We start from the raw sequence: 27516 nt of genomic DNA, 5'->3' as shown, positions 1-27516 counted from the left end.
TTGCTGTCTAGGGTAGTGTATAGAGGGAATGAGGGAGAAAAAATATAGAATGCAAAGTTGAATGTTGAAAATTATCTTTGCATATATTTTGAAAATAAAAAAAAACTACTATTTAAAAATAAATAATTGAATGAATAAATAAGAATTTCATTAAGGTCAAAAAAAAAAAAAAAGGAAAGGGAAAAAGTAACTCTGTTTCATCTTTAATTTCTGATGTTTTACCAAATGCATTCCTTCTATCTATGATAATAATGAATGCCATTGGCTTCATTCTGCAGATACTACTACATTTCTTTTCCTTCATATAAAATTAAATTAAGATAGTATAATTCTGTGTTGTGATTAAAAGTATGTTGGTTCTGGATAAGAGAACCAGGGCTCAAACCTTGGAATTATTATTTACTGTGTAATTCTTGATGGGTCATTGGGTTCTCCTGTGACTCAGTTTCCTCAACTTTAAATAAGGGGATCAGAGTATGATGAGTTTGTCTCTTCCAGCTCTCCAAATCACTCTTCTGACATTAAAGTCAAGTGCCATACAAAGAATTTAAATCCAGAGAGGTAGAACTTCCTCACAAATCCGGTCTAACGCTATCTTGAAATAATATTGTCTTATTCACAGGAAAGGGGAGGTAGAATAAGATCATGGATAGATACATAATTTAGGAGTCAGGAAAACCTGGGATCAAGGCCTCCCTCTGACGCATATCAGCTGTGGGACTGTGGACACAGGAATGAAGGTCCTTTCTAAGACCAAGACTTTCTATATAGAACAAGATTTGCCGAGTAACTTAGAAAATAAAGCTGATTCAAAAACATCAACTTTCAAGTGGGAAATCTACCCAGAATATGCTTTTTCACTGACTGCAAATGAACCATTTTAATGGCAAGTAATTTTGGACTCTGTTCCCTAGTTATAAACTGCCAAAAAGTTAGCCTTGCAGAACACAAGTTCTAAGGAATTTCTTGTGGATAAAAATCATCATAAGCCAGAATCCACTGAGAATTCAAGGTTATACAACACCAATTAGGTTATTCTATTTGTTCTTGATGTAGATTGCCTACCATACATTTCTAATTTCTTTGTCTGGTTTAAGTCTAGTGTTGGGATTCCACCATTTCCCTCAGGGAAATTTCTTTCCTGTAGTATAGCTGATGTCATTATTAGTCAGTAGTCCCCAATTACAAGTCATTTTCTAAGGTTCACATTTACCCTCCTTCTTCTTTGATTATTCCTGCCAATTTTTTCATTTAAAAACATCCTTCAAGTATTTCCAAATGTTCTCTTTTGCTTCTCTCTTAATTAATTTATAAATTATCTGAGTGTACCAAACAAGCAACACTTCTAGGAAGTTTTCAACGTACGGGTCATTGAAAACTAATTTTAAAATATGTTATACTGTGGCAATATAATCCCCCCAAAACATTTATAATTCCTAGTCTTAATAGTATATGAATTATTTTTTCCCTGTAGTTTTCTGTCCTTTTCTGGATTCTTCTTTAGTTCACTGGCTTTGCTTTTTTTTTTTTAACCTATCTTCCCTGATTATGCAGTCTATAAATCATACACTCCACTCGGTGATGTAAGGAACTCAAGAAGCCTTGAGTTTGAATCTTTGCTCAGATACTAACAAGTCACTTAACATCACTAAGTCTGAATTAATCTATAAAACAGGAATAATAAACTTAACTCACAGGGCTGTTGTAAAGATCAAGTGAGGATAACAAGTAAAAACCATAAAACACTTTATAAATGTGAATATAAGAATACTGATTATTATTACAGGCCAATGGGAAAGCAGGAGCAAGACAAAAAACTCACATTAGTCAATTTTGTTAAATATATGGGATGCATGATGGCAAACTCTGGGTAAAGGAAAAAAATGAGTTCTGAGACTATGTGGTGAACGTAATTTTCCACACTATCCCTGCCCCTTACCATCAATGACAAGTGAGAGCTCGTTTTATCAGTCCAACATTTTAAAAACACTTCTGCTCTTTTCTAAAACAAAGTTCCACCTCTAAAAACAAACAGAAATTCCTTTTGCTACCCCATAGAGAAAACATTTTACTCAACACTAAAACAAATTTAAAGCTGGGAAAGATCTTAAACAGTCATCCATTTCCCGGCTTTCCCTCTTCCTTACCAGAATCACATCTTCATCAATCAAGACCTATGGTGGCCTCCCCTAATCTCAGGGTTCATCAGTCAAAGAGAGACAATGACTTCTCTCAGTGATCAGCTTCAGTGTTTAACATTAACTATCAGGGAGTTTTCTTATGTCTGACCTAAGTCTCCCATTGAAACTTCAGCCCACTTCCTCTTGTTGATCTTGTTACTACTCAGAAGCTATGAAATCCACATTTAGGATGGTTGTAGAACTGCAAGGCTTAGTTATCTTTTTTGTATCACTTAAAAAATTCCCCAAACCATTTAGTTTTCATTAATAGCTAAACCTTAAATTCTAATGTCAAATGGTAGTATAAAACCTGGTTCAAATAGTCTTTTGTTTTCACCCTGGCACCATATGATATAAATAAATCATAGTTAAATAGCTGGAAAATAGCATAATCTGCACAAGAAAAGGAAATAAGGTTGAAGATGGGGACATTTATTTCACTGTTGAAGATTCTATTGATAACATGTATTTCTTTCAAATATTAAATTTTCAACATACACTTGGAGAGGTAGAGTATTATCATAGCTAAAGAACTACCTGAAGAGACAGAAAGACCACAGCTCAAGTCCTTCTCTGAAAGATATGGGCAGTGTGACCTGGGACAGGCCATTTTATCTTGTCAGTGCCCAAAGGTCTCCTTTCTACAATTCCAGAGACCTAATAATGAAATATGCTAGTCACCTTCAGATAGAAAAATAATAAACTCAGAATGTACATTAAAACCTATTTTCTTTCTTTTATTGTTTTGGGATGTGGTCATTGTGGGAATCTTTTATGCTTGACTCTATATATTTGCAAAAGGTTTTATTCTTCTAATTTTCTCAATGGGTGGGAGATGACAGAAAATTTGGAAATTAAAATAGAATTGAATTTATATATATTTTTAAAAAGTGAGTTATAGAGGGAGCTCTTTCCTGGGAGATTCTCATATGGGCAAAACAGGCCCAATAAAAACCATATATGTGTGTGTGTGTGTGTGTGTGTGTGTGTGCGTGTGCGTGTGTAAGTACATATGTATATATGTATCTCTACAGGTTGTCTCAAAAATCTTAGTATAGCTTTAATATGTAATATATATTACGTATTACATACACAATACATACGTAACAATACATAATATGTATTACATACATAATACATATGTATTTTATATAATATGTATTACATAAATACATATTTAATACAATAATAATACAACTTAAAATAAAAATAATAACAATAATGAAACTTAGGGTATCACAAAAGTCTTAGTTCAGCTCTTAAATTTAAATAGCTCAAAACTGCATATCTTAGTGCAGTATATACTGTATATACACATAGACACATTAATTTATTTTAAAGTAAAAGAGATGTATAAAGTTTTAAATGCTATTTAATATCAATATTAAAAGTTTTTTTTCAGTCCTTGTCTTCCTATATTAAAGAAATAGATTTAACATTTCTAATGTACCCACTACCAATAAATAAATAACTTTATTTAATTATTTTATTATATTTTAATAAATATATAATAATTAATTTTATTATTTTATTATATTATAAAAATAAAGTTTTATAAACCAAAAGATCAGGTGAGCTCTTTATCCTTCTTGTACTATGGGAATGATGAAAGTGTTGGCTAGATAAGCAAGATTTTATAATTCAGTGTTATAGTTATCATCATTTGTGGATATCTTGGATGCGAGATGGTATGTATTTCTTCCTAAATGCTATGGTGTCAGACTAGAAGATACAAATATTAAAACTGATATGTCTCAGCTTAGGGTTCTTAACTAAGAAAAATTCTCCCTTTTGTTCAAGTTTAAGCATTACAACAAGAAAATGTATTCTCATTTAGATCATGCTTATTTACTTTGGGCTCAGTTTTGCCTTACCAGGCAAAATATATGTATATATTGTTATCATATATAATTAAAAATAGAACATGTATAAGTTATATATTGTGATGACTGCACTAGCATCCAGGATACCTTAGAATCAGCCAGAGTCATGATAAGCAAAAGTCCTTAGTCTTTATTCTTGGTCTTTAGGGGTAGAAGTGAAGGGGATGGAAGTAGGATCTCCACAACCTCCTTCTTCCTCCACCATTGCAAAAAGTGACCCTGACTAGTCTTACTCCACCCCCTAGTCTCTCCTACAATCCTCTGTTTACACCAATCATCGAGCCAGCACAGGATAGTGGGAAGGGTCATTTTCCAAGCATATGCCCATAGAGTATTGTCCAATCAGTAGTTAATCTCAAGTGCTCAGCTCCTGACCTCAGTGCAGCAACTCAACAGTTTCAGCCCTCTGCAATATATAGTTTTAATATTTATATCTATCTTTGATAGGTCAACCTGATATGGATGAAGAAGCACAATAAGAGGACTCAGAATAATAAGAGCTCACATTTATTTAGTGCTTTAACCTTTATAAGATATTTCATATCACAATCACCCTGAGAGCCAGATGGCACAAGCATCATTGCGAAGCTGAAATGAAATTAGCACTCATAAAAGTATGCTATAGACTGCAAATGCTTTATACACATTACAGAATCTCAATAAAATTGTTTAAAGTGATGTGACTCTGGGCAAGTCACTTAACCCCAACTGCCTCAGGAAAAAAAAAAAAAGAAAAGAATAAAGTGAAAAAAGATGACAGACACAGTCCAGGATGATTAGTTGATAAGGTAGACAATGCCAATGTGAAGTTAAGGATAAAAACGATCTAAATGGAGTCCAACCTCTGGGGAGCGGAGCATGACCCAGGTCAGGGCTCTCACCCAGGTTTGTGAATAGGGCTACTCAGAGGAGACACACCATGCTCTAAAGTATGGAGCACAACCGGTGTGTGTCCTCAGACAGATGTGTACTGAAGGTCTTTTGAAAATATTTGTGGAGGAAAAAAACTGTACATAGGCAGTTAGTGGTGTTTCAATACCACTATATGAGTAGTATATTTCAGCCTACCCAGAAGTGCCAGTTTTATAACACATAATTGTTAGTAAATGTTAATTAAAAACAAATTATTTCTGTATTTTACTACTAAATAGTAAAAACTCCCTAAAACTATTAATCTGCCTGGAGAAAATTTCTGTTTTTAAAGACAAAGTTATTGTGGACAACTATAACTTTTCTGAGATGTCTTTTAAAAAGGAGGAATATGATCATATTAACATGATAAGATGATATTAATACAATAAATATAATTAAGACAGCTGATTTTAGGTAAAATTGTTTATATTCATTTTAGTAAAAAAAATAGCAAAACAGAATCAAAATGACAGTCTATATATGTAAATGACTGTGTCTACATTGCCAAGGATATCCAATTTGCTGGGATCATTTCTCTGGGAGTCATTTAAAGTCTCACCAACTCTCAATTCCCATAGTTTTGACCTCTGTAATACTCCCCTGCTGCCAGAGCCTTTTTTTTTTTTTTTTTTTTGAGAAGCTGCTGTGGAAGTGTCCCAGCTGCTGGAGATTCTGCCTATACTTCCCTCTTCTTCCAACATTCCCTTCCTCCCTTGGCTTCAGGCCTGTATGCCTCTTCATGGCTCAGAGAAAGCTAAAAGTGATCAAAGATTCTTATGTTCTACTGACTGACTACCACATAGGCATCTGAGGGGGGTGCCTGGGAATATAATTGCATGCTAGATTGACAGGAAAAGGCTGGTTTTTTTTCTTTTACTTTGTAATCATTACACGTCTTCTTAAAGTTACTTCTCAATTCTTCTGAAGCCAAGAGCCCAAGTCTGTGAATTATCCAGGCTCCTGACTCCTATCTTCCTATTATTAGCAAACCTGGCCAGAGATCGTTTTAAAAAAGGATTTAGAGCTGGAAAAGATCTTAGAGATGAAATTAAATTCTCAACTGTTCTCCTTAATAGCAATTTTAGTAATAGGAGGGTAGGGTAGAAGTTAAAATTGAGGTGAACAATTTAGATTAAGACCGCAAAATAAAGAAGTTCAAGAAGTTCAGTCTTTTCTTCATTTATAGAAGCTAGAAGTCCTACTTACCCTTGACAGTGAGCATTGTCTTAAAAATTAAAGTGAAGTTTTAGGGTTCTTTTCATAGGACCAATTTGTTCAAGTAATTTGTGCTCCAAATTAATATATTTAAAGGGAAGGCAACAAGCATTTATTAAGTCCCTATTGTATGTCAGGCACTATGTTAAAATCTTTCACAGTATCTTATTTAATTCTCATACCAACCCTGGGAAATAGATGTCATCATTATCCCCATTTTCAGTTGAAGAAACTGAGGAAGACAGAAGTTAAATGACTTCTTCACAGCAGTTATATGTCTGAGGTCACATTTGAACTCAGGTCTTCCTGACTCCAGGCCAACCACTCTATCTGCTGTACTAATAAGTTGCCTTAGTTAGTCATTACATTTGACAGGAAGTGTGAAGCTTTTTTTTTTTTTTTTAAATAATGAAAGTATGGAATTGCTGAGGTAATTAATTTACTTAGCAAAACAGCTATCCTAATTCAAATTCGGCCTTACAAAAATCTTGCTACATGTGTCTGTCTGGATTTTTCTAGAACAAAAATATATTTGCCAACAATTATCAAATGCTTTGTTCTCTCTTCATCCAGAGAAATGCGTGATTATTCTTCTTTCTACTCTTTCTTTGTTTAAGCCAGTTTTGCATCCCTGAAAAAACATTTCCTCTAGTACAACAGAAAATATCTTTTTTAGTTGTTGTTGTTTTGTTTTTGTTTAGAAAAAAGCCTTAGGTGTGAAATTTGAGCAAGGGTTTTTTAATAAGTGAATCATGACCACTGGGTTTCCTTTGACTGCATGCTATTTATTTATTTATACCAAGCAAATACAGCAAATTATTGTGGCACTAATCAATCAGATTCTGGCAGCCACACTTTTCAGACTGCTCTTTGCTATCCAGATTCAGCTTAACATGAAATAATGGAGACCTTTGGGATTCAAATGTAGAACACTTCATCAATTTCATTTTGACAAGAAACAGGGGCTCAAGTAACACTATAGACAGTGAATGGTCCAATTCTCTTTCAACAAGAAAAGTCCATCTGCACAATGACACATATACCCAGAGAGCAATGCATCAAAATTTTAAGATAAAACTTATGGACTGAGGTAAAGTAGCATATTTCTAAGCCAAACAGCAGCTCAATATTACTGGAACCCACTAAATCTTCAGTAGGATTATTTCATGGAGTATTATCTGCTATCTTTTCTCTATTAAAATAATGGGCCTATAAGAATGAATGAAAAAATTTAAAGTCAAAACTCTATTTCTACAGGTAAAAATTTTTTTCCTGCTTAAAGTGATTCTTTTGGAAACTTCAAGAGAAATATTAATGTATGTGTGCATGCATGTATAGGTATATAAGCTGATTTAGTATTCTTTTGTGAGTAACCACTTTGCAATTCTAGAAGGAACAGTTAATTCATTTAGACTCAAAGTAGAAAACATGAATATTGTTAGTCCATGGATAAAACTAAGTTGATAAGCTACATCCGAGGTTTGCATTTAAAACCAAATTTACTTTCCAAATCAAAGGATGGCTGACAGATTATGTGAGTGGGCTGTGCACACTGGAAGGGTAGATGAGAGGTTGTGTGGAGGGCCTGATGTAAATGAACTGTCTGAATGAAAAACACATTTTGAAGTTTTCAAGGAGATCAAGCAGCTCCCAATATTAACAAAGCAGAGAGGAGGAAGTGTTCTAAAAGGCAACATGTGCGTTATTTGTTAACCCCAGTACTTCTAACAAGTAGAATATAGTAAGCAGTTGTAGGGGGTCCTGAAGATTCTTACTTCCCAAGATTGCTGATATATTTCTCTGGTAATGACACAACCCGCATCAGCATAAAAAGCTTTGGGTTTGCCCAGGGTTTAGGCGCTTTCTCCACTTTGACTCCAGAGTTCTAGATTTAGCTGTGTTTGGATAGGGGGTGACAGGGCAAGGCAAGCAAGAACAAAAAGGAATAGTGGTGGGCCAGAGCGCTGGAATAAGAGGAGGAAGGTCTGGGTCCCAGGTCTACCCCTGAGCCGTGCTGACTGCTTGTATGATCCTGGGGGAGTCAGAGGCCACCCTGCTGAGACTATGGATTCTCACAGGAAATGCTGAGCCGCAGTGTAATATGAAGTCTCGTCACTGCTGTGTTCTTTCTAGCCAGATAACTTAGCAGCTTGTCCCTATTCCTGTCTGGGAACTTCTAGTTCCCCAATTTGTGTTGTTTCAATGCACCTTACTTTTGGCATAATCTTAATTTGCAATAGTTATTATCAAATCAAATGGATTTTATTTGTAAGCATACATATATATTATTATATTTACAAATAAAATCCATTTGGGGGCACATAGGTGGTACAGTGGATAGGATGGTTAGTCTAGTCAGGAAGACTCATCCTTATGAGATCAAATCTGGCCACAAACACTTACTAGCTGTGTGACCAGGGCAAGTCAGTTAACCCTGTTGGCTTCAGTTTCCCCATCTGTAAAATGAACTGAAGGAGGAAACAGCAAATAATCCCAGTCATTTTTACCAAGAAAATCCCAAATAGAGTCAGAAAGAACTAGACAGAATTGAAATGACTGAACAACAACATATATTTGATCAGTAATGTTGATTGCCTGAAGAAGGCTTTTAAAGATTAAAATGTGATGTAAAAAGCATGAGATATGTAATGAGGAGACCAGAATTCATATCCTGGCTATATACTATTAAATAGCTGTGGGATTTGGGGATAAGGTACTTAGAATTTTTTTTGTACCTCATCTTTAAAAAAGAAATGATTACTCAAAATTTTTGATTATCTACCTCATGGAATCGTTTCGAGGTCAATTAAAAATATACTTAAAGTGCTGTGTAACTCAAAATTCTAACATTATTATAATTATAGTGTTATCTTATTCTTGTCTTGTTCAATGGAGATGAGAGAAATAATCCTGTTATTCTGTATTTTTAAAAATAGCTTTTTATTTTCAAAATATATGTAAAGATAGTTTTCAACATTCACCCTTGCAAAATCTTGTGTTCCAAATTTTTCTCCCTCCCTTCTCTTCACTTCCTCTTCTAGACTGCAAGTAATCCAATATATGTTAAACATATGCCCGTAATCTTTTATATTTAATATTTATGGGTTATTTTGCAGTCATATAAAATGGTTTATTTTTATGATTGAATAAAAGTAACAAAGCATAAGCTTACCATTGGAGTATAAGCTCACTGAAAGCATTTTTAGGTGGTTATCGTTTTCCAACATGGTTTTGGATTCTTCTGCTAGGTCTCTATTCTGAAAGCTTTTCATTCCATGTAGATAGGAGATCATCAAATTAGAAGCATGTATTAAGTATCTACTATCGGACACTGTGCTACATGATGGGGCTATAAATACTAATATTTATTTTAAAAATTATTCTTAAATTTTTGTGGATCAAGATTATGTCCTGTAAGTGACAGTAATTATAATGGTCTAGTTTCAGTACAGTTTATTTGCTGAATTTCTAAGAGTACTGAATATCTGTATCTCTAGTAGGGGGTTTGTCAACTGTTTATGATGGAGGTCTGTCATCTGTTTATGAAGGATATCAGGCTTCTGAAATATAACTCAAGCCATTTGATTGAATATTTCTAGATGTTGAGTAGGTGCCAGTTTTAAGAATCAAAAGTAGTATGGTGTTCATTTTTTATTACTTCCTTGCATAATCTGCTTTGATCACCTAGCCAGAGTTTCTTAAGGGAGTCTTTCTGTAATTTCTGGGGCTAATGAGGGGTTCTTGGATTGCCCCTACAGCTGTTAGCAGGTGCCACGATGCATGGAGCACCAGGTCTGGAGCCAGAGCTCCTAATTCAAATGTGACCTCAAACATTAGGGATGTGGCCCGGCACAAGTCACTTTGCCCTCTTCTGCTGCAGTTTACCTCCAGGGTTACTGTGAGGATAAAATGAGATAGTAATGATAAAGCACATAGTCTAGTGATTGGCACCCAGTAAGCACCATAAAAATGTTATTGCTACTGCCGCTATCATTATCCTTATCCTAGCAGTTGCCCTTGCATTTATTGAACTCTCCTTTGCTGATTTATTATTGATGGAGTTCCTTCCTGGAGGACTTTTCCATTCTTTTCTTTGGGCCATCCCCTATCCCAGGAAATAAATTTCCTTTTCACTTGTGTAGTATAAATCCTCCTCTTCCTTCCAGACATACCTCAAACATTGCTTTCTCCAAGAAGCTCTTCTTGTTTCCTGTGAATAGTAATGTCCTCCTTTCAAAATTATCTTTTATTTAAATTCTTTGTCTTGATCATTATTCTGCATATATTTACATATGTACTTGTCTCCTCTATTGGAATATTTGCAAGTAGGGATTGTTTTACTCATTGTATTTATACCTTCCATCCATTGTGATACCTGGTTCATAGGAGCCATTGAAAATAGACTAGTTGGAAGATTACTGTTGTCAAATTTATGGTTAATGTTAAAGTTGAGAAGGTTTACATTGATGGCTCCTGAATGGAGCTAATTGCTTTAACTTTGAGAGTTTGAATTCAATGAGCTTGTATTTTAGAATTCCACATATTAATAATTCAGGCACAACTTTCTCCTTAACAATAATAACTAATAGTATCTAACATTTACATAGTTCTTACTTTGTGCCAGGCTGCTATGTTCTTTACAATTATTATTTCTTTTTATCTCTTATAACACCCTCAGGAGGTGGGTGATATTGAACAAATAATTTAATATGATTTTCTCTGTTTCTTCATCTGCATAATGGAAATAATAATAATACCACCAATTTAAGAGTATTTGTAAAGCACTTAGAACAGTTACTACCACATAGCAGATACTATATAAACATTAGTTATTATTATCCCCATTTTACTTATGAGGAAGCTGAGACAAACAGGTTAAATGTCATTCTAGAGTCACAGAACTAGTATCTGGGGCTATATTTGAACTCAGGTCTCCCTGACTTCAGGCCTGGTCTTTTATCCACAAAGTTACCCTCCTTAATAGCTTTACATTTATTTTGTCTTGCCTGATGTAGATCAAGATATTTTAAAATATCAGTCTTCTCTATTGGCTCAATTTTACCTCTAAACTCAAGTTTTAAAGCTTCCAGTCTTTATCTTTATTAGTCATTAATTAAAACTTGTAAACAAAAGTCTAAATGACATATAATTAAGAAAAAAATCTATGAGGTGGAAAAGCTATTTTGTATGTGTATGTGTATAGCTATAGAGCTTGATATTCATATACATCGAGGGTTTAAAAAAGATATTATGGACTACTTCTCTCCTTACTTTGGAAGCCATACATGATTCTATTGGGTACAGATGATAATTTGACTTAGGGCTAGGCATAGCCTAGTATAGCATCACAGGCTCAGCTTCCAACTGGGTCCTTGAAAAATGACATGACCAAGCCACAAGAGCACACAGAGGGGCTTTGGGACATCAATAAAAGCCCTTCCGGGAGAGTATTCTGGACAGATGCTGGAATAGGTCAGAAAATTCCAAGCTCTCCAAATTTCCCTCACAAACAAAATAAAAGCACACACTAGTGAAAAATAAATAAGACTAGGGCACAACAGGGAAGCCCTGAAGAAAGACTCCAAAATTGCATGTAACCAGTGTGAGATACAAGTGCTTCCAGACTAGCTCCACAGAAACACCAAGTGGGGTCCCCTGGGGCCAGCCAGGTTTGGCTGGAGCCTTAGTGGGGACCACAGCAGCTTTCACCTCTTGAACAGTGTGAAGAGTCTGGGCTGCCCAGGCTCAGCTGGCCTGCAGAGAAGTGGCCCTGGGGGACAAGGAGCCAGCACCAGTGAGTGCAAAAGCAGTGGGGCAGGGATGTTGCTGGCTGTGGGCACCTGCAGGAAGGGGAGCTCTTGGTTGGGGCTCCTGGTCAGAAAGGAGAGCTGAAGGGAAACTAGAAGCATCGTCCCCCCACCCCACAATCAGAGGTGGCTACACTAACAAGTTCTCATTTTTTAAAAATGAGCAGGCAAAGGAGAAAGAATACAAGCACAGAAACTTACTACGGGAATGGGGAAGACTGGGGTTCATCTTCAGAAAAGGACATTGAAGTAGAAAAAAGTTTCTACCCCAAAGAATAATGTTAGATGGCTCCCTGCCCAGAGAGAATTTATAGAAGAACTCAGAAAAGACTTTACAAATCAAATGAGAAACTCTGAGGAAAAATTGAAAAAAAAAAAAAGAAGCATCCAAGAAAAATAAGATTATGAAAAAAAAGTTAACCAACTAGAAAAAGAGATTCAGAGTCTTAAAGAAAAAAATAATTCTTTGAAAATTAGAATTAGGCAAGGGAAATCCAGTGAAACTATAAGAGACCACCAAGAAATAACAAACAAAATATAAAGAATGAAAACATAGATGAAAATCTAAAATGTCTTATAAGAAAAATAATGGATCTGGGGAATAGATCAAGAAGAGAAAACATAAGAATAATTAGACTACCTAAAAGCTGTGACCAAAAAAAAAAAGAACTATGACTCAATAATATGAGAAATAATCAAATTAAATGTCCTGAAGTGATAGAACATGAGAGGAAAGTAGAAATAGAACAAATCCACCAATCACCACCTCAAAGAGATCCTACAAGGAAAATACATAGAAACATTATTGATAAATTTTAACACTCCCACACCCCCCCAGATCGAAGAGAAAACTTTACAAGAAACAAACAAAAAACCAATTCAAATATGCTGGAGTACAATTAGAATTGTATAGGATTTATCAGCAGCTATAATAAAAGACCGCAGGTCCTGGAAATAACATATATTGACAACCAAAAGAACTAGGCCTGTATCCAGAAGTATCATATCAGCAAAATTAAGCATAATCCTGAACAAAAAAAAAATGGATATTCAATGTACTCTCAGATTTTCAGGATTTTGTCTCAACCAAACTTGAACTCAACAGAAAATTTAACATATAAGAGTCAACAGCAAAGACTAATTTCAAAGGACAGGGATAAACTGTTTATATTTTAGATGTGAAATTATAAACCATATGTTTAAAATTGATATTAGTAATTGGATAGTCCAAAAGAAAGATATGGGCAGAGCTGAATATGATATGCCTCTAAAACATAAAGCTGTCTGTGAAAAGGTAAAAATAGAAATTATGCTGTACAAATGAGGTGCAGAGAAAGTACGAAGACAGAAGCATTAGATAGGGAAAGTGGTGGTAGTTCTAAAAACCTACTCACATTAGGGCATTAAATAGAGAATACCACCCCCACACACACAGTAGTGGGACAAGTTGTGTAGATTGGTGGGAAAGGAATAAAGAGGGAGGAAAAGGGTGGCATAGAATAAGTGAGGTAAAAGAAGGATGTTTAGATTAATGGGAGTGGTATAAGGTGGGTAGATTAATGGCCATGGGATAAAGAAAGAGGGAAAGAGAAGGATCCATCGGTAGGAGAAGTTAAGTAATGGCAAGGCAAATCAAGGAACAGAACTAAAATAGAAAAGTTAGCAGAGATAGGAAATAAGAGTTATATATACAAACACAACACAAGGATCAGTAGTAAAAGTTATTAGAATAAAACAAGCAGGGCTAGTAATCACTGGTCTCAGACATAAGTCAGACTTAAAGATTCCATTAAGAGAGAAATCAACCTCATATGTCAGCTATATTAATATTTTAGATGCATGCCTATGTATGTGTAAATGCATATGTATGTGTGTGTTTGTATGTATTCATGTAGATGTGTGTGTGTATATGAATGTGGGAGGGGCTACTTCTACAGTGATATGGAATAATATATTCAGTGAATAATATATATGTCCATGCTTGCTTGTGGGAGGTGGAAGAGATGGAAGGGGAAAAAGAGAATAAAATAAAAAGTATACAGCAGAGAACAAAAGAATAATCTACAAGGAACCAAAGAAAAGATGGACATTCATAAATATGATGTCTTCTATTATTATATTTCTTGAAATGGAAATTTATTGTTACATATTTTGAATTCTCCCTGATGTTCTGCTAGGCACATGACAGACAATTTTTGTAATTTCCCTTTTTCTGTCTTGATTTATTTTGTATTTAGTTTTGAATAAATAAACTAAATAAATATACTAAAGAATGATTGGGTGAAACAGCAAATCATAGACATAATTAATAACTTCACCCAAGAAAATGACAATAATGAGACATCATATCAAAATGTGTGGATGAGCAAGGTAATAAGGGGAAATTCATATCTCAGAGGCTTACTTGCATAAAGTAGAGAACGAAAGGTCAAAGAATTGGGCTTACAACTAAAAAATGCTAAGAAAAGGAACAAATTAAAACCCCAGTCAAACACTAAACTTGAAATTCTAAAATAAAGGAGAGATCAATAAAATTGAAAGTAAAAAACTATTGAATTAATTAATAAAACTAAGAGTTGGTTCTATGAAAAACCAACAAAATAGAAAACCCTAGTAAATCGAAAAAAAGGAAAGAGGAAAATCAAAATTGTTAGTCTTAAAATGAAAAGGGAGAACTCGCCACTGATGAAGAGGAAAATTAGAGCAATAATAGGAATTATTTGCCCAACTTTATGGCAAACGACGACTTAAGAAATGGAAGAATACCTTCAAAAAATAGCTTGCCAGATTAATAGAGAAGAAGTAAATATCCTAAAACAGTCCCACTTAGAAAAAGAAAATAGAAGTTATAACAACTCCCAAGAAAAACCCAGGACCAGATGGATTTAATGTGAATTACCAAACATTTAAAGAACAATTAACCCAATGCTATATAAACCATTTGGAAAATAGGAACTGAAGGAGTCCTACAAACCCTTACTTACACAGACATGGTAATGATACCTAAACCAGGTATCTGAAACAGAGAAAGAAAATTATAGACCAATCTCTCTAATGAAATCGAGTAAAATCTTAAATAAAATATTAGCAAAAAAGATTACGAAAATCATCCAAGGATAATACACTATGATCAAGTAGGATTATACCTTAAATGCAGGGCTGGTTCAATATTAGAAAACTATTAGCATAATTGACATATAATAACAAACTAACAAAACCATATGATCATCTCCAATAGATGCAGAAAAAGCATTTGATAAAACCAACATCCATTCCTAATAAAAAACACTTGGAGTATAGGAATAAATGGACTTTTTCTTAAAATAGTCAGGAGCATATATTTAAACCATCAGTACATCATATGCAATGGGAAAAACTGGAATCTTTCCCAGTAAGATCTGGAGTGAAGCAAGGTTGCCCACTGTCACCATTATTATTCAATATAGTATTAGAAACACTAGCCTCGGCAATAAGAATCGAGAAAGAGATTAAAGGAATCAGAATAGGCAGTGAGGAAACCAAACTATCACTCTTTGCAGATGATATGATGGTATACCTAGGGAACCCTAGAGATTCTACTAAAAAGCTATTAGAAATAATTCATAACTTTAGCAAAGTTGCAGGATACAAAATAAATCCCCATAAATTCTCAGAATTTTTATACATCACCAATAAAATCCAACAGCAAGAGATACAAAGAGAAATTCCATTCAAAATAACTTTGGGCATAAAATATTTGGGAATCTATCTACCAAAGGAAAGTCAGGAATTATATGAGCAAAATTACAAAAAACTTTCCACACAAATAAAGTCAGACTTAAATAATTGGAAAAATATTAAGTTCTCTTATATTGCTGAGCGAATATAATAAAGTTGACAATACTCCCTAAACTAATCTATTTATTTAGTGCTATACCAATCAGACTTCCAAGAAAATATTTTAATGATCTAGAAAAAATAACAACAAAATTCATATGGAATAATAAAAGGTCAAAGAATCTCAAAAGAATTAATGAAAAAAAAATCAAATGAAGGTGGCCTAGCTTCCTGATCTAAAACTATATTATAAAGCAGCAGTCACCAAAACCATTTGGTATTGGCTAAGAAATAGATTAGTGGATCAGTGGAACAGGTTAGGTTCACAAGACAGAATAGTCAACTATAGCAATCTAGTGTTTGATAAACCCAAATATTCTAACTTTGGGATAAGAATTCATTATTTGACAAAAACTGCTGGGATAACTGGAAATTAGTAAGGCAGAAATTAGGCATGGACCCACACGTAACACCGTATTCCAAGATAAGAAATCAAATGGGTCCATGATTTAGACATAAAGAACGAGATTATAAACAAATTGAGGAACATAGGATAGTTTATCTCAGACTTGTGGAAGAGGAAGAAATTTGTGACTAAAGACGAACTAGAGACCATATTGATCACAAAATAGAAAAATTTTGATTACATCAAATTAAAAGCTTCTGTACAAAACAAAACTAATGTAAACAAGATTAAGGGAAGCAACAACTGGGAAAACATCTTCACAGTTAAAGGTTCTGATAAAGGCCCATTTCCAAAATATATAGAGAGCTGACTTAATTTATAAGAAACCAAGCCATTCTCCAATTGATAAATGGTCAAAGGATATGAACAGACAATTTTCAGATGATGAAATTGAAATCATTACCACTTATATGAAAGAGTGTTCCAAAATCATTATTAATCCAGAGAAATGCAAATTAAGACAACTCTGAGATACACCACACACCCTGTCAGATTGGCTAAGATGATAGGAAAAATAATGATGAGTGTTGAGGGATGGGAAAACTGGGACACTGGATACATTGTTGGTGGAGCTGTGAACGAATCCAACCATTCTGGAGAGCAATCTGGAATTATGCCCAAAAGTTATCAAACTGTGCATACCCTTTGATCCAGCAGTGTTTCTACTGGCCTTATACCCCAAGGAGATACTAAAGAAGGGAAAGGGACCAGTATGTGCCAAAATGTTTGTGGCAGCCCTGTTTGTAGTGGCTAGAAGCTGGAAACTGAGTGGATGCCCAACAATTGGAGAATGGTTGGGTAAATTGTGGTATATGAATGTTATGGAATATTATTGTTGTGTAAGAAATAACCAGCAAGATGAATACAGAGAAGCTTGAGAGAATTACATGAACTGATGCTATGAAATGAGCAGAACCAAGAGATCATTATATACCGCCAGCAACGATACTGTAAATGAAGATGTAATCTGATGGAAGTGGATTTTTGACAAAGAGACCTAATTCAGTTTCAATTGATCAATGATGGACAGAAGCAGTTACACCCAAAGAAAAAACACTGGGAAATGAAGTAACTGTTTGCATTTTTGTTTTTCTTCCCGGGTTATTTCTACTTTCTGAATACAATTCTCCCTGTGCAACAAGAAAACTGTTTGGATCTGCACACAAACATTGTATCTAGGATATACTAGGACATATTCAACATATATAGGACTGCTTGCCATCTAGGGGAGGGGGTGGAGGGTAGGAGGGAAAAATTGGAACAGAAGTGAGTGCAAGGGATAATGTTGTAAAAAAAATTACCCTGGCAATAACAATAACAATAAAAAGTTACTATAAAAAAAAAAAAAAAGATCATCCTTCCCATGGGACCCTTGTTGATTGTCCTATTTGAATGTTTCCTGGATCTACCTTGTCAGCCCTAGGGAAAAAAGTTTATGTATTAATAGTTTCCAAACAATAAATGGGTTTATTGATCATCTAAAAAAAAAAGAAAAGATGGACATTCATAAATATAATGTCTTCTATTATTATATTTCTTGAAATGGAAATTTATTGTTACATATTTTGAATTCTCCCTGATGTTCTGCTAAGCACATGACAGACAATTTTTGTAATTTCCCTTTTTCTGTCTTGATTTATTTTGTATTTAGTTTTGAAAAAACAAACAAATAAATATAAAAAAATTTTTAAAAAGAAAAAGAAAATGTAAAAAGTGAAAAAAATAGCCATTAAATTATGGTATAAGTGTTATGTTACTCTGGAGTGTTTAATAATTATTGAAATGACAAATTATACTTTATCACACTTGGGGCTTTTTGGTATATCTTTTTAATTTTTTAGCCAATATAACATTTTCTTATTTTCTTTAGTAGTAAAAGCTATGAACACTTTTTAAAAAGTACATGAATCTGTAATTGGATCATACCTACATGGACCCTGGAATTAATTTTTGGTAGTTCGATGTCTTCTGTTAAGGAAGGGTAAGAGGAAAATGGAAAATTGTTTTTCTGGGAATTTACATATAACTCAGAAGCATTTAAGCTAATAATAATGTATCTGATCTCACTACTTTCTAGTTTGGCAGAGACTCTAGAGCAGGGGTCCTCAAACTATGGCCCGTGGGCCAGATGCAACAGCTGAGGACGTTTATCCGCCTCACCCAAGGCTATGAAGTTTCTTTATTTAAAGGCCCACAAAAATAAAAGTTTTAGTTTTTACTACAGTCCGGCCCTCCAACAGTCTGAGGGATAGTGAACTGGCCCCCTATTTAAAAAGTTTGAGGACCCCTGCTCTAGAGTTTCAGTTATCATCTTTGAGGTAATTTTTTTTGTTGTTATTTTGAGTTTTTTAATCATGTCCAAGTTTGTGATTCCCATTTAATATTTTCTTGGCAAAAACACTGAAGTGGTTTGCAATTTCTCTCTCCAGCTCATTTTACAGATGGAGAAACTGAGGCAGAATTAAATGACTTGCTCAGGGTTACATAGCAAATATCTAAGTCCAGATTTAAACTTAGGTCCTCTAGACCCAGCAGTCTTATCCACTGTGTCACCTAGCTGCCTATTTATTTTTACCTATGTATTATTAATCATCTTGCAAGCTTTCTGTCATCTTTATCAGCATGTTTTTACTGGGACCACAGAAATGACCCAAAATTGATAATTATAAGGATCATAATGATAGTAGTCATAGTGGTATTATTGAAGTGGAGAACAATTTTCTATGTGGACTTCAAATCAGTTATCAATAATATTTTACTGAAAGTACTGAGTTTAGAATGAAAGGACTTGCATTTGAGTCCCAGCTCTGGGTAAGCCACATAAAGATAAATGATAAAAAATACAACAGTTCTTTCTCTCAAGAAATTTACATTAACTTGAAGAGAATACAGGAAAAAAAGCCCAAATAATTAAAATATGCAAAGTAATTTCAAGATGAGAGAGCACTGGCACTTAGAGGTGGTGGTGAGGTAGATGATGAAGGAGATAAAATATAGGAGACAGCTCCCCAGTTGTGCTTTGAAGAAATCTAAGGATTCTGGGAAATAGAAGTATCAATGAATGAAGGCAAAGGTGTGCCTTCTTTTCTTCAAGACCCATGCTTCCTGGGTGGGAAAAAGATAATGGGGTAGCTAGTTAGTAGTCAGGGAGACCTGAGTCTGAATGCTACCTCACATACATACTAGCTGGGCAAGCAGACAAGCCACTTAAACTCTTTCAGCCTCAGTTTCTACATTTGCATCACTGATTATTCTTCACATTTCCTTAAAAAGGAAAATTGTTCTCCTCTTCCCCATTTGGCAAAGATACACTGATGTATTAATAAATATGGTTAGATGAGGAGGAAGGTGACAAAAACTTGGAAAAATCATTCATATGGCTGGTTGCCATTTTCAAGTCTTTGGGGAGAGGGAGAGATAAAGGCTGCTCTGGTTAAGTTCCAGTTCCAGTATGTTCCCTTTCACGCCAGTAGCATAACTAAGGTTCAAATGGAGAGATGCAGATGGGCTCCATCTCTAGGCAGAATGTCATTGCTGCCAACATTATGTTGGTTTCTGAAAATTTTCCGTTTAGATGACTTACATGGAGAACTTGAAAACATGAAGTTAAGTGATTTACCAAAAGTCATCCAATCTGTTATGACTAAAGGGAGAGAGCTTCAACAATCAAATGTTAACACAGGGTTGGATCTGTCCCTCCAAGCAAGCCCAGACAACTGATCTTTTTGTTAGTTACCTATAGTTAGAGTTTCTAAGTGGCAGGACTTTGAAGGAGGTAGGAACACATCATGCAATGTAACTAAAAGGGTCCTGCAAACGAATTCAGCATGTAACTACTATAGTTTTCCTATTAGTCTATAAAATTTTTAGTCTGGGTTCAGAAACAAGAAGGACAATTTAATACTTTTTCAGGTTCTATTCGCTACTGTTTTGTGATTCTTTTTGTCACTAAAGATGTCAATTCTTTTGAAATAAAAATTACACTTTAAGTCCTCAAAAATCAAAAATAATTTTAACTTGATTTAAGAATTCATTGGTTGACTTTAATAAAGTCTTTGACCTTTATTTATTTAATTATTTATTGGCAGAAAATGACTCCTAAAACTCTACATTGCTTCATGGCTTAAGGATGTTCAGATCCATTGTTATGCTATTTAATCATCTGAAAGGGAAAGTGGGCCTAATGTTATACACAGGGATAGTCAGCTTGCACAGTGACTTGGCAAGGCATGCAAATTCAACATCCTTAAGTACTTAATGGGTTAAAAAATATCTCAGGAAGAATTAATCATTTCTGTTTGAAGCTGAAAAAGCTTTTACACAGAAACACAATGAAGGATGGAAACTTTATATTCTTTGGTTCCTTGGACAATAAAAGGCCTTGTCTAGTCAAGACTTGGAATAATTTTTCCCAGGGGGATTAATACTATTTGAGGGGGGTGAATAGTATACTCTAGTATACTCTTTCATCTGTTGAGACTAAAGACCTCTGTCTTTTTTTTTAAGAGGGCATTATTTTGGGCTACATTTTGGACAGGTCAAGAAGTTCAAAAAACATACAAATAATACACTTCCTCAACTCCCACCTTTTAGCTCCAGTGAGAACAGACTAAAGTCAACGTGGTGAATTGATCTTCATCCAGAATTCAATTTGAAATGTTATTTGCTGGGGGTGGAGAAGTGCTTGGTCAGAGAGTACACTAGGACTTGAGAGCTACTATGGGAATTGGAATATATGCCTTGTTTGGGAAAGGGAAAAATCTTTAAACTCATTTCATAATAGAACTGTGCCTTCCATCCAGCTTTGTGAGTCAAGTATTTATTAAAGATTAGGTGTCTTTCACACTTTGTACTTCAAATCCATATCAGACATAACGAGAGCTACTTTTGAAGGTCAGAGCTGATAAATGTCTGAGCCTGGAAGTTATAAGCCAGAGGACTGCCTATCATCATTAGATTTAAGGGAAGTATTCCCCACCCCATCTCCCCCCGAATTTGTTGCACCTTCCGTTTCTGTAGAAAAAGGAAAAAAATGGCAAACACATTGGCACCAGTAAGACTGAAATGCTACTTGCTGACATTTGAAATAATGAAGCCATTACCATGCTCCAGTACTTTCATTGGACCCCAGAAGAGAATGATGGAGTGGATCAAGGCGTTGATGCAGTGACCCCAGAAAACCTAAGGGAAAACAAACCAACGGTGTCAGGAGGCTGCCCCAAACTCTTGACCTCTGTCTAACTCTCAACAAATGCCTCATTGTGAAGTTTACTGGCAGCATGTCACAATTTTCCAAAGCCAGAATATTATACTTCAAAGTTTTCTACATTTGCTCATTTACCTTTAAAAATCAAATAACTGCTACTGCAGGATAACACGATTTTACTTTAAAAATATACACATAAGCTTGAAGCGTTAATAGCCAGTCCAATTCTTACTAGTTTGCTGTGCTCAGACTTACTTCAATTACTCAGTGACAGTAAAAGTTTGGTTTTTTAAACCTCTTTTAAAAAGAAAAAAACTCATCTCCCTACTAAGTTATTTCTTTAAATGCTCTATTTTGCATTTTCTTACAACTTTATAAAGCATATCCTTCTTTTTATTTCTTAAAATTTGAGAACTGCTCAGCTAAAAATAATTAGAACATTTCTTATTTTCAACAATAAATGCATACATCTTTGAAAATGAATTTCAATATTTATGACTTCAGAGATTAGTCAAACAATGGAACTGGAAAGTCAGATTATTTTCCAAAACATAGAAAGAAAATACATTATAACTTCATTAATGTATCTCAATCATTTTTTCTAACCACAGAGATGACAGAAAAACTAGAGTGTATTAGTGTTATTTTAAAAATCCACCACAGAGACATGTTTAAAATAGGCAAGTTTAAATGATTTAGTCAACTGTACTGAGCAAAGTGAGTCTTACAGATACACATCTTATATATTCTCTTCTTGGCTTTGTTTTTTTAAAGGCTGGTATTTGGAAACTAAGAATCCTGAAGAGAACTTCTATACTTTCTAATGTTTGTGAGGGGAAAAACTAACAGCAATATGCCAGAGTATGGTAATATCACTTGCATGTATAGGTCTCTGGGGTGGCAAAGAAAATATTTTTCCTTACCACATGATTATAATAATCCTTTGGGAATATGCAAGGACTCAGGAGAGGCAGCAGGCCTTGCATCCAGAAAGATCTAGTCCTTCCAGTCTCAGCTCTTAGTTTCATGCCCTCTGAGGGCATCTCCATCTGCTCTGGAGTAGTAAATTATTTGTTTTGTATATATATGCTGTCTCCCACAAGGACTTTATTTTTGCTTTTTCTTTGTATCCCTAAAATTTGAACACACAGTAAGTGCTTAATAGATGTTTCATTGATTTTGATAACCTGAGATCCTATTTCTGCTGTGTGACCAAGGACCAATTGCTTAATATGTCAGTTCATCAGGCAACTCTTTAGGTTACAGATAAGTTGCTGATCTGCACTGGGGGGAGGGGTAGGAAGGACTTTTTACACTAGGAATTCATTACACAAATGAAGTCACAGAGGAGATCTGCAATAAAACAAGGCTCAAGTTTCTAAGAGGTAATATGGAGGGGAAAAGACCCTAAATAATCAACAAATGGTGAAACCAACAAACTGTTCCATTTATATAATTACAAATAAAAGTTTATCTATTTACCAATATTATTTCCCATGTGTAATAAATACTTCTTCCCATTTTCATTATTACATTATAGGACTGATTCTTAGGAGAAAATTATGAGTGTAATTACTATTGATACTTAAGCATAAATATCAACATTTGAGATCTAAATTTTTTAAAATGAAGCATTCATAGTTAAAAATTCAAACAAATAATTCAAACAAAATTCAGACAATTTTTAGAAATCTTGCCTATAGTTCTGTTTCCCCAAGTAATGAGATCGATATACATTTGGACTGTCGTTTGAGACTGAATATTCCTTTCATGAGAGTGTCTACTCAGTGATATACACTAGGAAAGGTGGGATTAGCAGTTTCCCCATCAGAAAACAATACTAATCAAATAGTTGGTTTAAAGTTACTTAATACATTATTCCGTTCTTAGTGTAATGGTAGATTTTGGTGAGCTAGAAAAATCACGCAGTTTTTCAAACTTTGCAATGTCTGAGTATTCTAAAAAAGAAAAGTGGATTATCAGTTCTAGATTATATCTTAAACCTATCAAGACAGAAGTATCTTTACTTAACAACTTTAAGTTATGTTAACCCATAACAACTTTCTTTTCTTTGATATCAAAAGCCACAAATATAAGGTCTTTATTATCTTCCTGAGATTTTCCTTGCAATGTGAAATACAGTCAGATGTGAGTGATAAGGCAAACATTTATTCCACTCAATACCAAAAAAAAAAAAAAAAATCTTACAGTATTATTAAGGGGAAAAAAGGAAATGGCAAAGTTGAAAGGCAACGCCAAAAGTTCTTTTGGTGATTGAAGTAAAGATTGTTGATGATTGCAGAGAATAGTCCCAGAATAGAGAATTTTTGCTCTGTCACAAGAAGATGACATTTTCTGGTTTTAAAAGTTTCTCTTTCTCCTTAATTTCTGTGTATAACTAAGGTTACCACCCTGTATACAGAAATAAGTCCCAGGATGCTTGGTTTTTTTTTTTTTTTAGTTATTGTTGTTGCCTAACTTTTGAAATGATACTCCAATTTACTTTTGGGGCCTCTCGTTCCTTTTAAATATTCGGCTTTGAGCTCCAGGATCACTGAGAAACTTGACCATTTGAAACAATGTGAGAATAGAGTAGGCAGAAGAAGATTGCAGAATAGAAAGAAAAATAAACAACTTAAAATACTTGTATATAAAGCTAGTTCTACAGAAGCTGGAATAACCAAAGTATAAGATAACTGAAGGAAAAAACCAACAAAGAAAAAAATCATAAAAATAAATTATCCTGGCTTACTATCCAGCGTTCAAGACTTTGGAAGTTCACTAATTCTTATTCAAAAATAATGCTACCGATAAAGGCATAAAATTTATGCTAGCAATAGAGACACAAATGGGATGTTTTATTGCTCATAGAAATCATCATAAATTAGGACAGATACAATCAGGAACTGAAGACCTATTCTGCAACAGAGATAATAGAACCAAAATGGCAATTTCCATTATTTCCAATCCCCAATATGCTAGAATTTGTACCATGCCTGTCATGAAGAAAGCCCCCTTGGAGAAGGGAGCTAAGGGAGGTATTTGTTAGAACAGGGGATTGCTACCTGAATTTTAATGGTGCAGGGGAACTCTCAGGATACAAATAATAATTAGACTAAAAATAGTACTAAGTAATTGAGAACCTTGATTTCACTCCTATACAATGTATAAACAAGAAAGGATTCCATGAATCCAAAAATCAAGCATCATTTTAAACATATAATTTGGTCAGCTAAATTTATATACACTCTTCTAATTCCCTTGTAGGCAAACTTTCACAACACAAATTTAGCTTACATCTTTGTCTCTTTTGATTGTCAGCCTCTGTTAATCTTGATATTTCCAGCTTTACTCACAACTGGCAAGGAATATGACAGATTCTTTGTTGTAGGAGCCCACAGACACCATCCTTATGTGTAGCTCAAGGAACCCCTATTTTGTTTTTGGATGTTTTCCTACACATTGGATAGTCCAATTTTGGAATACACCTGTGATTGATTCTATCTTTGTACTCATTATTTACCAGCTGCTATGGGGCCCCTGAATCATACCAAGAAACAAGAGGCCACCCAATGAATGGGCAGGATCTAGGCATCCAGATAAAGGGTTTTGTAATGCAAGGATCATATTAGTTGACCCTAAAGCTTTCTACTTTCTACTCTAAATTGGTAAATGAAGGAAAAGATGAACAAAGATTACCAACTGAAGGGATCAAACTTTTCCCATTGTCCTCCAAATTAAGTCTCTTTCTCCCCATACTTCCTATTACCCCTCAATTCCAGCCATTCCTTAATATTTTATTGGTTAAACTATATGGAGAGGAAATGAGCCTAGTGTTCTAATCTCCTGTGGTTCAATTTCTTAAGACAAACCGTTAGGTACAATTCAAAATCAAAGGGAACAAGAATGTAGACAGCTAGAAAGGCAGGAGAGAGAGAGAGATGGGATCACGATGGCAGTTTAGAAAGAAGTACCTTCAATAGCATTTTTTACTTACCTTTGTGTTAAATCCCTCAGCATTCTGGGTAATCCTGTAGAGCTGTGGAAACCTGAGCATGCTCTCCTGAGTACAAGCCCGCTCAAAGATTCCCAGAGTGAAGGGTGGTAACGCAGTGAAAATCTATACAAAGAGAACAATGATCATTAAAATGGTCTGTTTGTTTTGTGCACTTTCAAAGTATTTCAGGTTTACAAAACGATGACTTAATTTTCCTGTCAAGTCCCAACCTGAGAATCCCTGATTCATAATTCTCTAAGCACCTTCAGCACAAAGGAAGAGAATCAAAGGATAATTTCTTAATCTTATTGTTCCTTCCTTGGTCTAAAAATGAATAATTTGAGTCCCTTGCAATTACAGGATATATAATAACAATTAGCAAACAAGTCCAGATAGATTAGTATCCATTTTCTTCTTCAATATAGGCTAATGACTGTGCAATAAATCCCAGTCAATATCATGCAACTACATTCAATTCCAAAGGAACTCAAGGTATGAATGTGATTTCCTAGACAAAATTTACAACTCAAATTGTAAATTCCAGTCTAGGAAATTCTGTACCTCAAATGTCAGAAAATAAATTAGATTTATTTACAAAGAGCAAAAACCTAAAAAGGCTATTTGAAAATTATTAGCATGTAAACATTTACATTTTAATCCCAATTTCCTGCCTCACTGTTATCAAATATACTTTTAAGATATTATGTATCTATTTCTCTCTCTCTCTCTCTCTCTCTCTCTCTCTATCTATCTATCTATCTATCTATCTATCATCATATCCATATGCATTTGGTTTTGGTATTTGGTCACTATAGGACCTTCCTCCCTCCATTTACACATCAGCAGAGATACCCCTGATTCTCAATTCATGTTCACAGTGACATTAGAGACAGGCAAAAGATTCCAAGGAAATCTTTAGCCTACACAAGTTAGAAGGAGATTGAGTATCTATGCCAGGGAAAGAAAAATTTATTTGGTTAAAAAAAACATAATTTTAAGACAATTAGAGATGAAGTGATTAAGATTAATGAAAACCTCAGCTTCATCATAGGACCCAATCCTGGAATAGGGTCCAACATGGTTTCCCTAGTTTGTTTTACAGGTACCCTTGAATGATTTTGTTAGGAGGTTCCCCTAACTTCAGCATAATGAACTACACAGTACTCCTGGATACTTTCCCCATGTCCTAATGAGAGCAGAAAGGTTTAAACAGGAAGCAAGAAACTGTCAAGTCCAATAGAGAAGACCCCTAAAAAGGTATGTCTTCAAGAATAATCATTATCCAAAGGGGAAATGATTTATACAATCTGTCTATAAGACCTGTGTCCAATACACAAAATATAATGGATAGTGTTGGCACAGGAGTCAGAAAGACAATGACTGTCCTAACATTTATTATTTGTAACCACAGGTTAAGTCATTTAAGCTCTTAGAGACTAAATAGTATCTAAATACTATCCTAAATAGTAAAATGCAGATCATAGAATCATCTAGGCCAAATAACTTAAAATCTTCAAATATAGCTTAATAATAATAAGATACTTTTAGTACCTACTTCAGAGGATTATGAAGATTTAAAGTTATGTAGACTCTCTCTAAACCTTGAAGTATTATATAAACATCAGCTATTATATTTTAATAGTTATAAAATGTCAATCTGAAGGACACTCTACAATCACAAATTTGAGCCCCATTTAAAAAAATATGCCACATAGGGAAATATCCAAAGACAGTCAGATGATCTGGGTTTAAGTCTCAGCTGGTGCAACAAACTAGCTATTTGACCACAAACAAACCATTTCATGGCTCTGACCTCGATTTCCTCATCTATAAAATGGGAGGCATAGAGCTAGATGGGGATTCTCATATTAAAGAAGATAATCTTGGAGTACAGTGGTCTTCACATTTTGAGATTTTATAGAACCTTTGGTTGAATCAAAAGAAAGCTGTGGACCAACTTATTACATGTCATATCTGTGTACATGCCAAAAAGATCACCTTGGTAGAATAGTAATTAGGATGGTACCATTTTTA

The 27516-nt window shown here is 34.5% G+C and overlaps 1 protein-coding gene across 8 annotated transcripts in view; it reads right to left on the bottom strand.

Annotated features, from left to right (window-relative positions):
- The window catches only part of ATP8A2 (ATPase phospholipid transporting 8A2), a 702047-nt gene that overhangs the window by 146946 nt on the left and 527585 nt on the right, over positions 1–27516 (bottom strand). For all 8 annotated transcript variants that reach the window (XM_031960776.1, XM_031960775.1, XM_031960778.1 and 5 more), the window contains 2 exons: positions 25483–25605; positions 21382–21460 (listed from right to left, as the gene is read on the bottom strand). In XM_031960776.1, the coding sequence (XP_031816636.1) occupies positions 21382–21460; positions 25483–25605 (202 nt within the window). The remainder of the gene's footprint in view (positions 1–21381; positions 21461–25482; positions 25606–27516) is intronic.

Source organism: Sarcophilus harrisii, chromosome 3 (genome assembly GCF_902635505.1).
Source record: "Sarcophilus harrisii chromosome 3, mSarHar1.11, whole genome shotgun sequence".
In the NCBI taxonomy this organism is placed as follows: domain Eukaryota; kingdom Metazoa; phylum Chordata; class Mammalia; order Dasyuromorphia; family Dasyuridae; genus Sarcophilus; species Sarcophilus harrisii.
The sequence above is the reverse complement of the archived record's forward strand: the minus strand, read 5'-3'. Positions and strand labels throughout refer to the sequence as shown.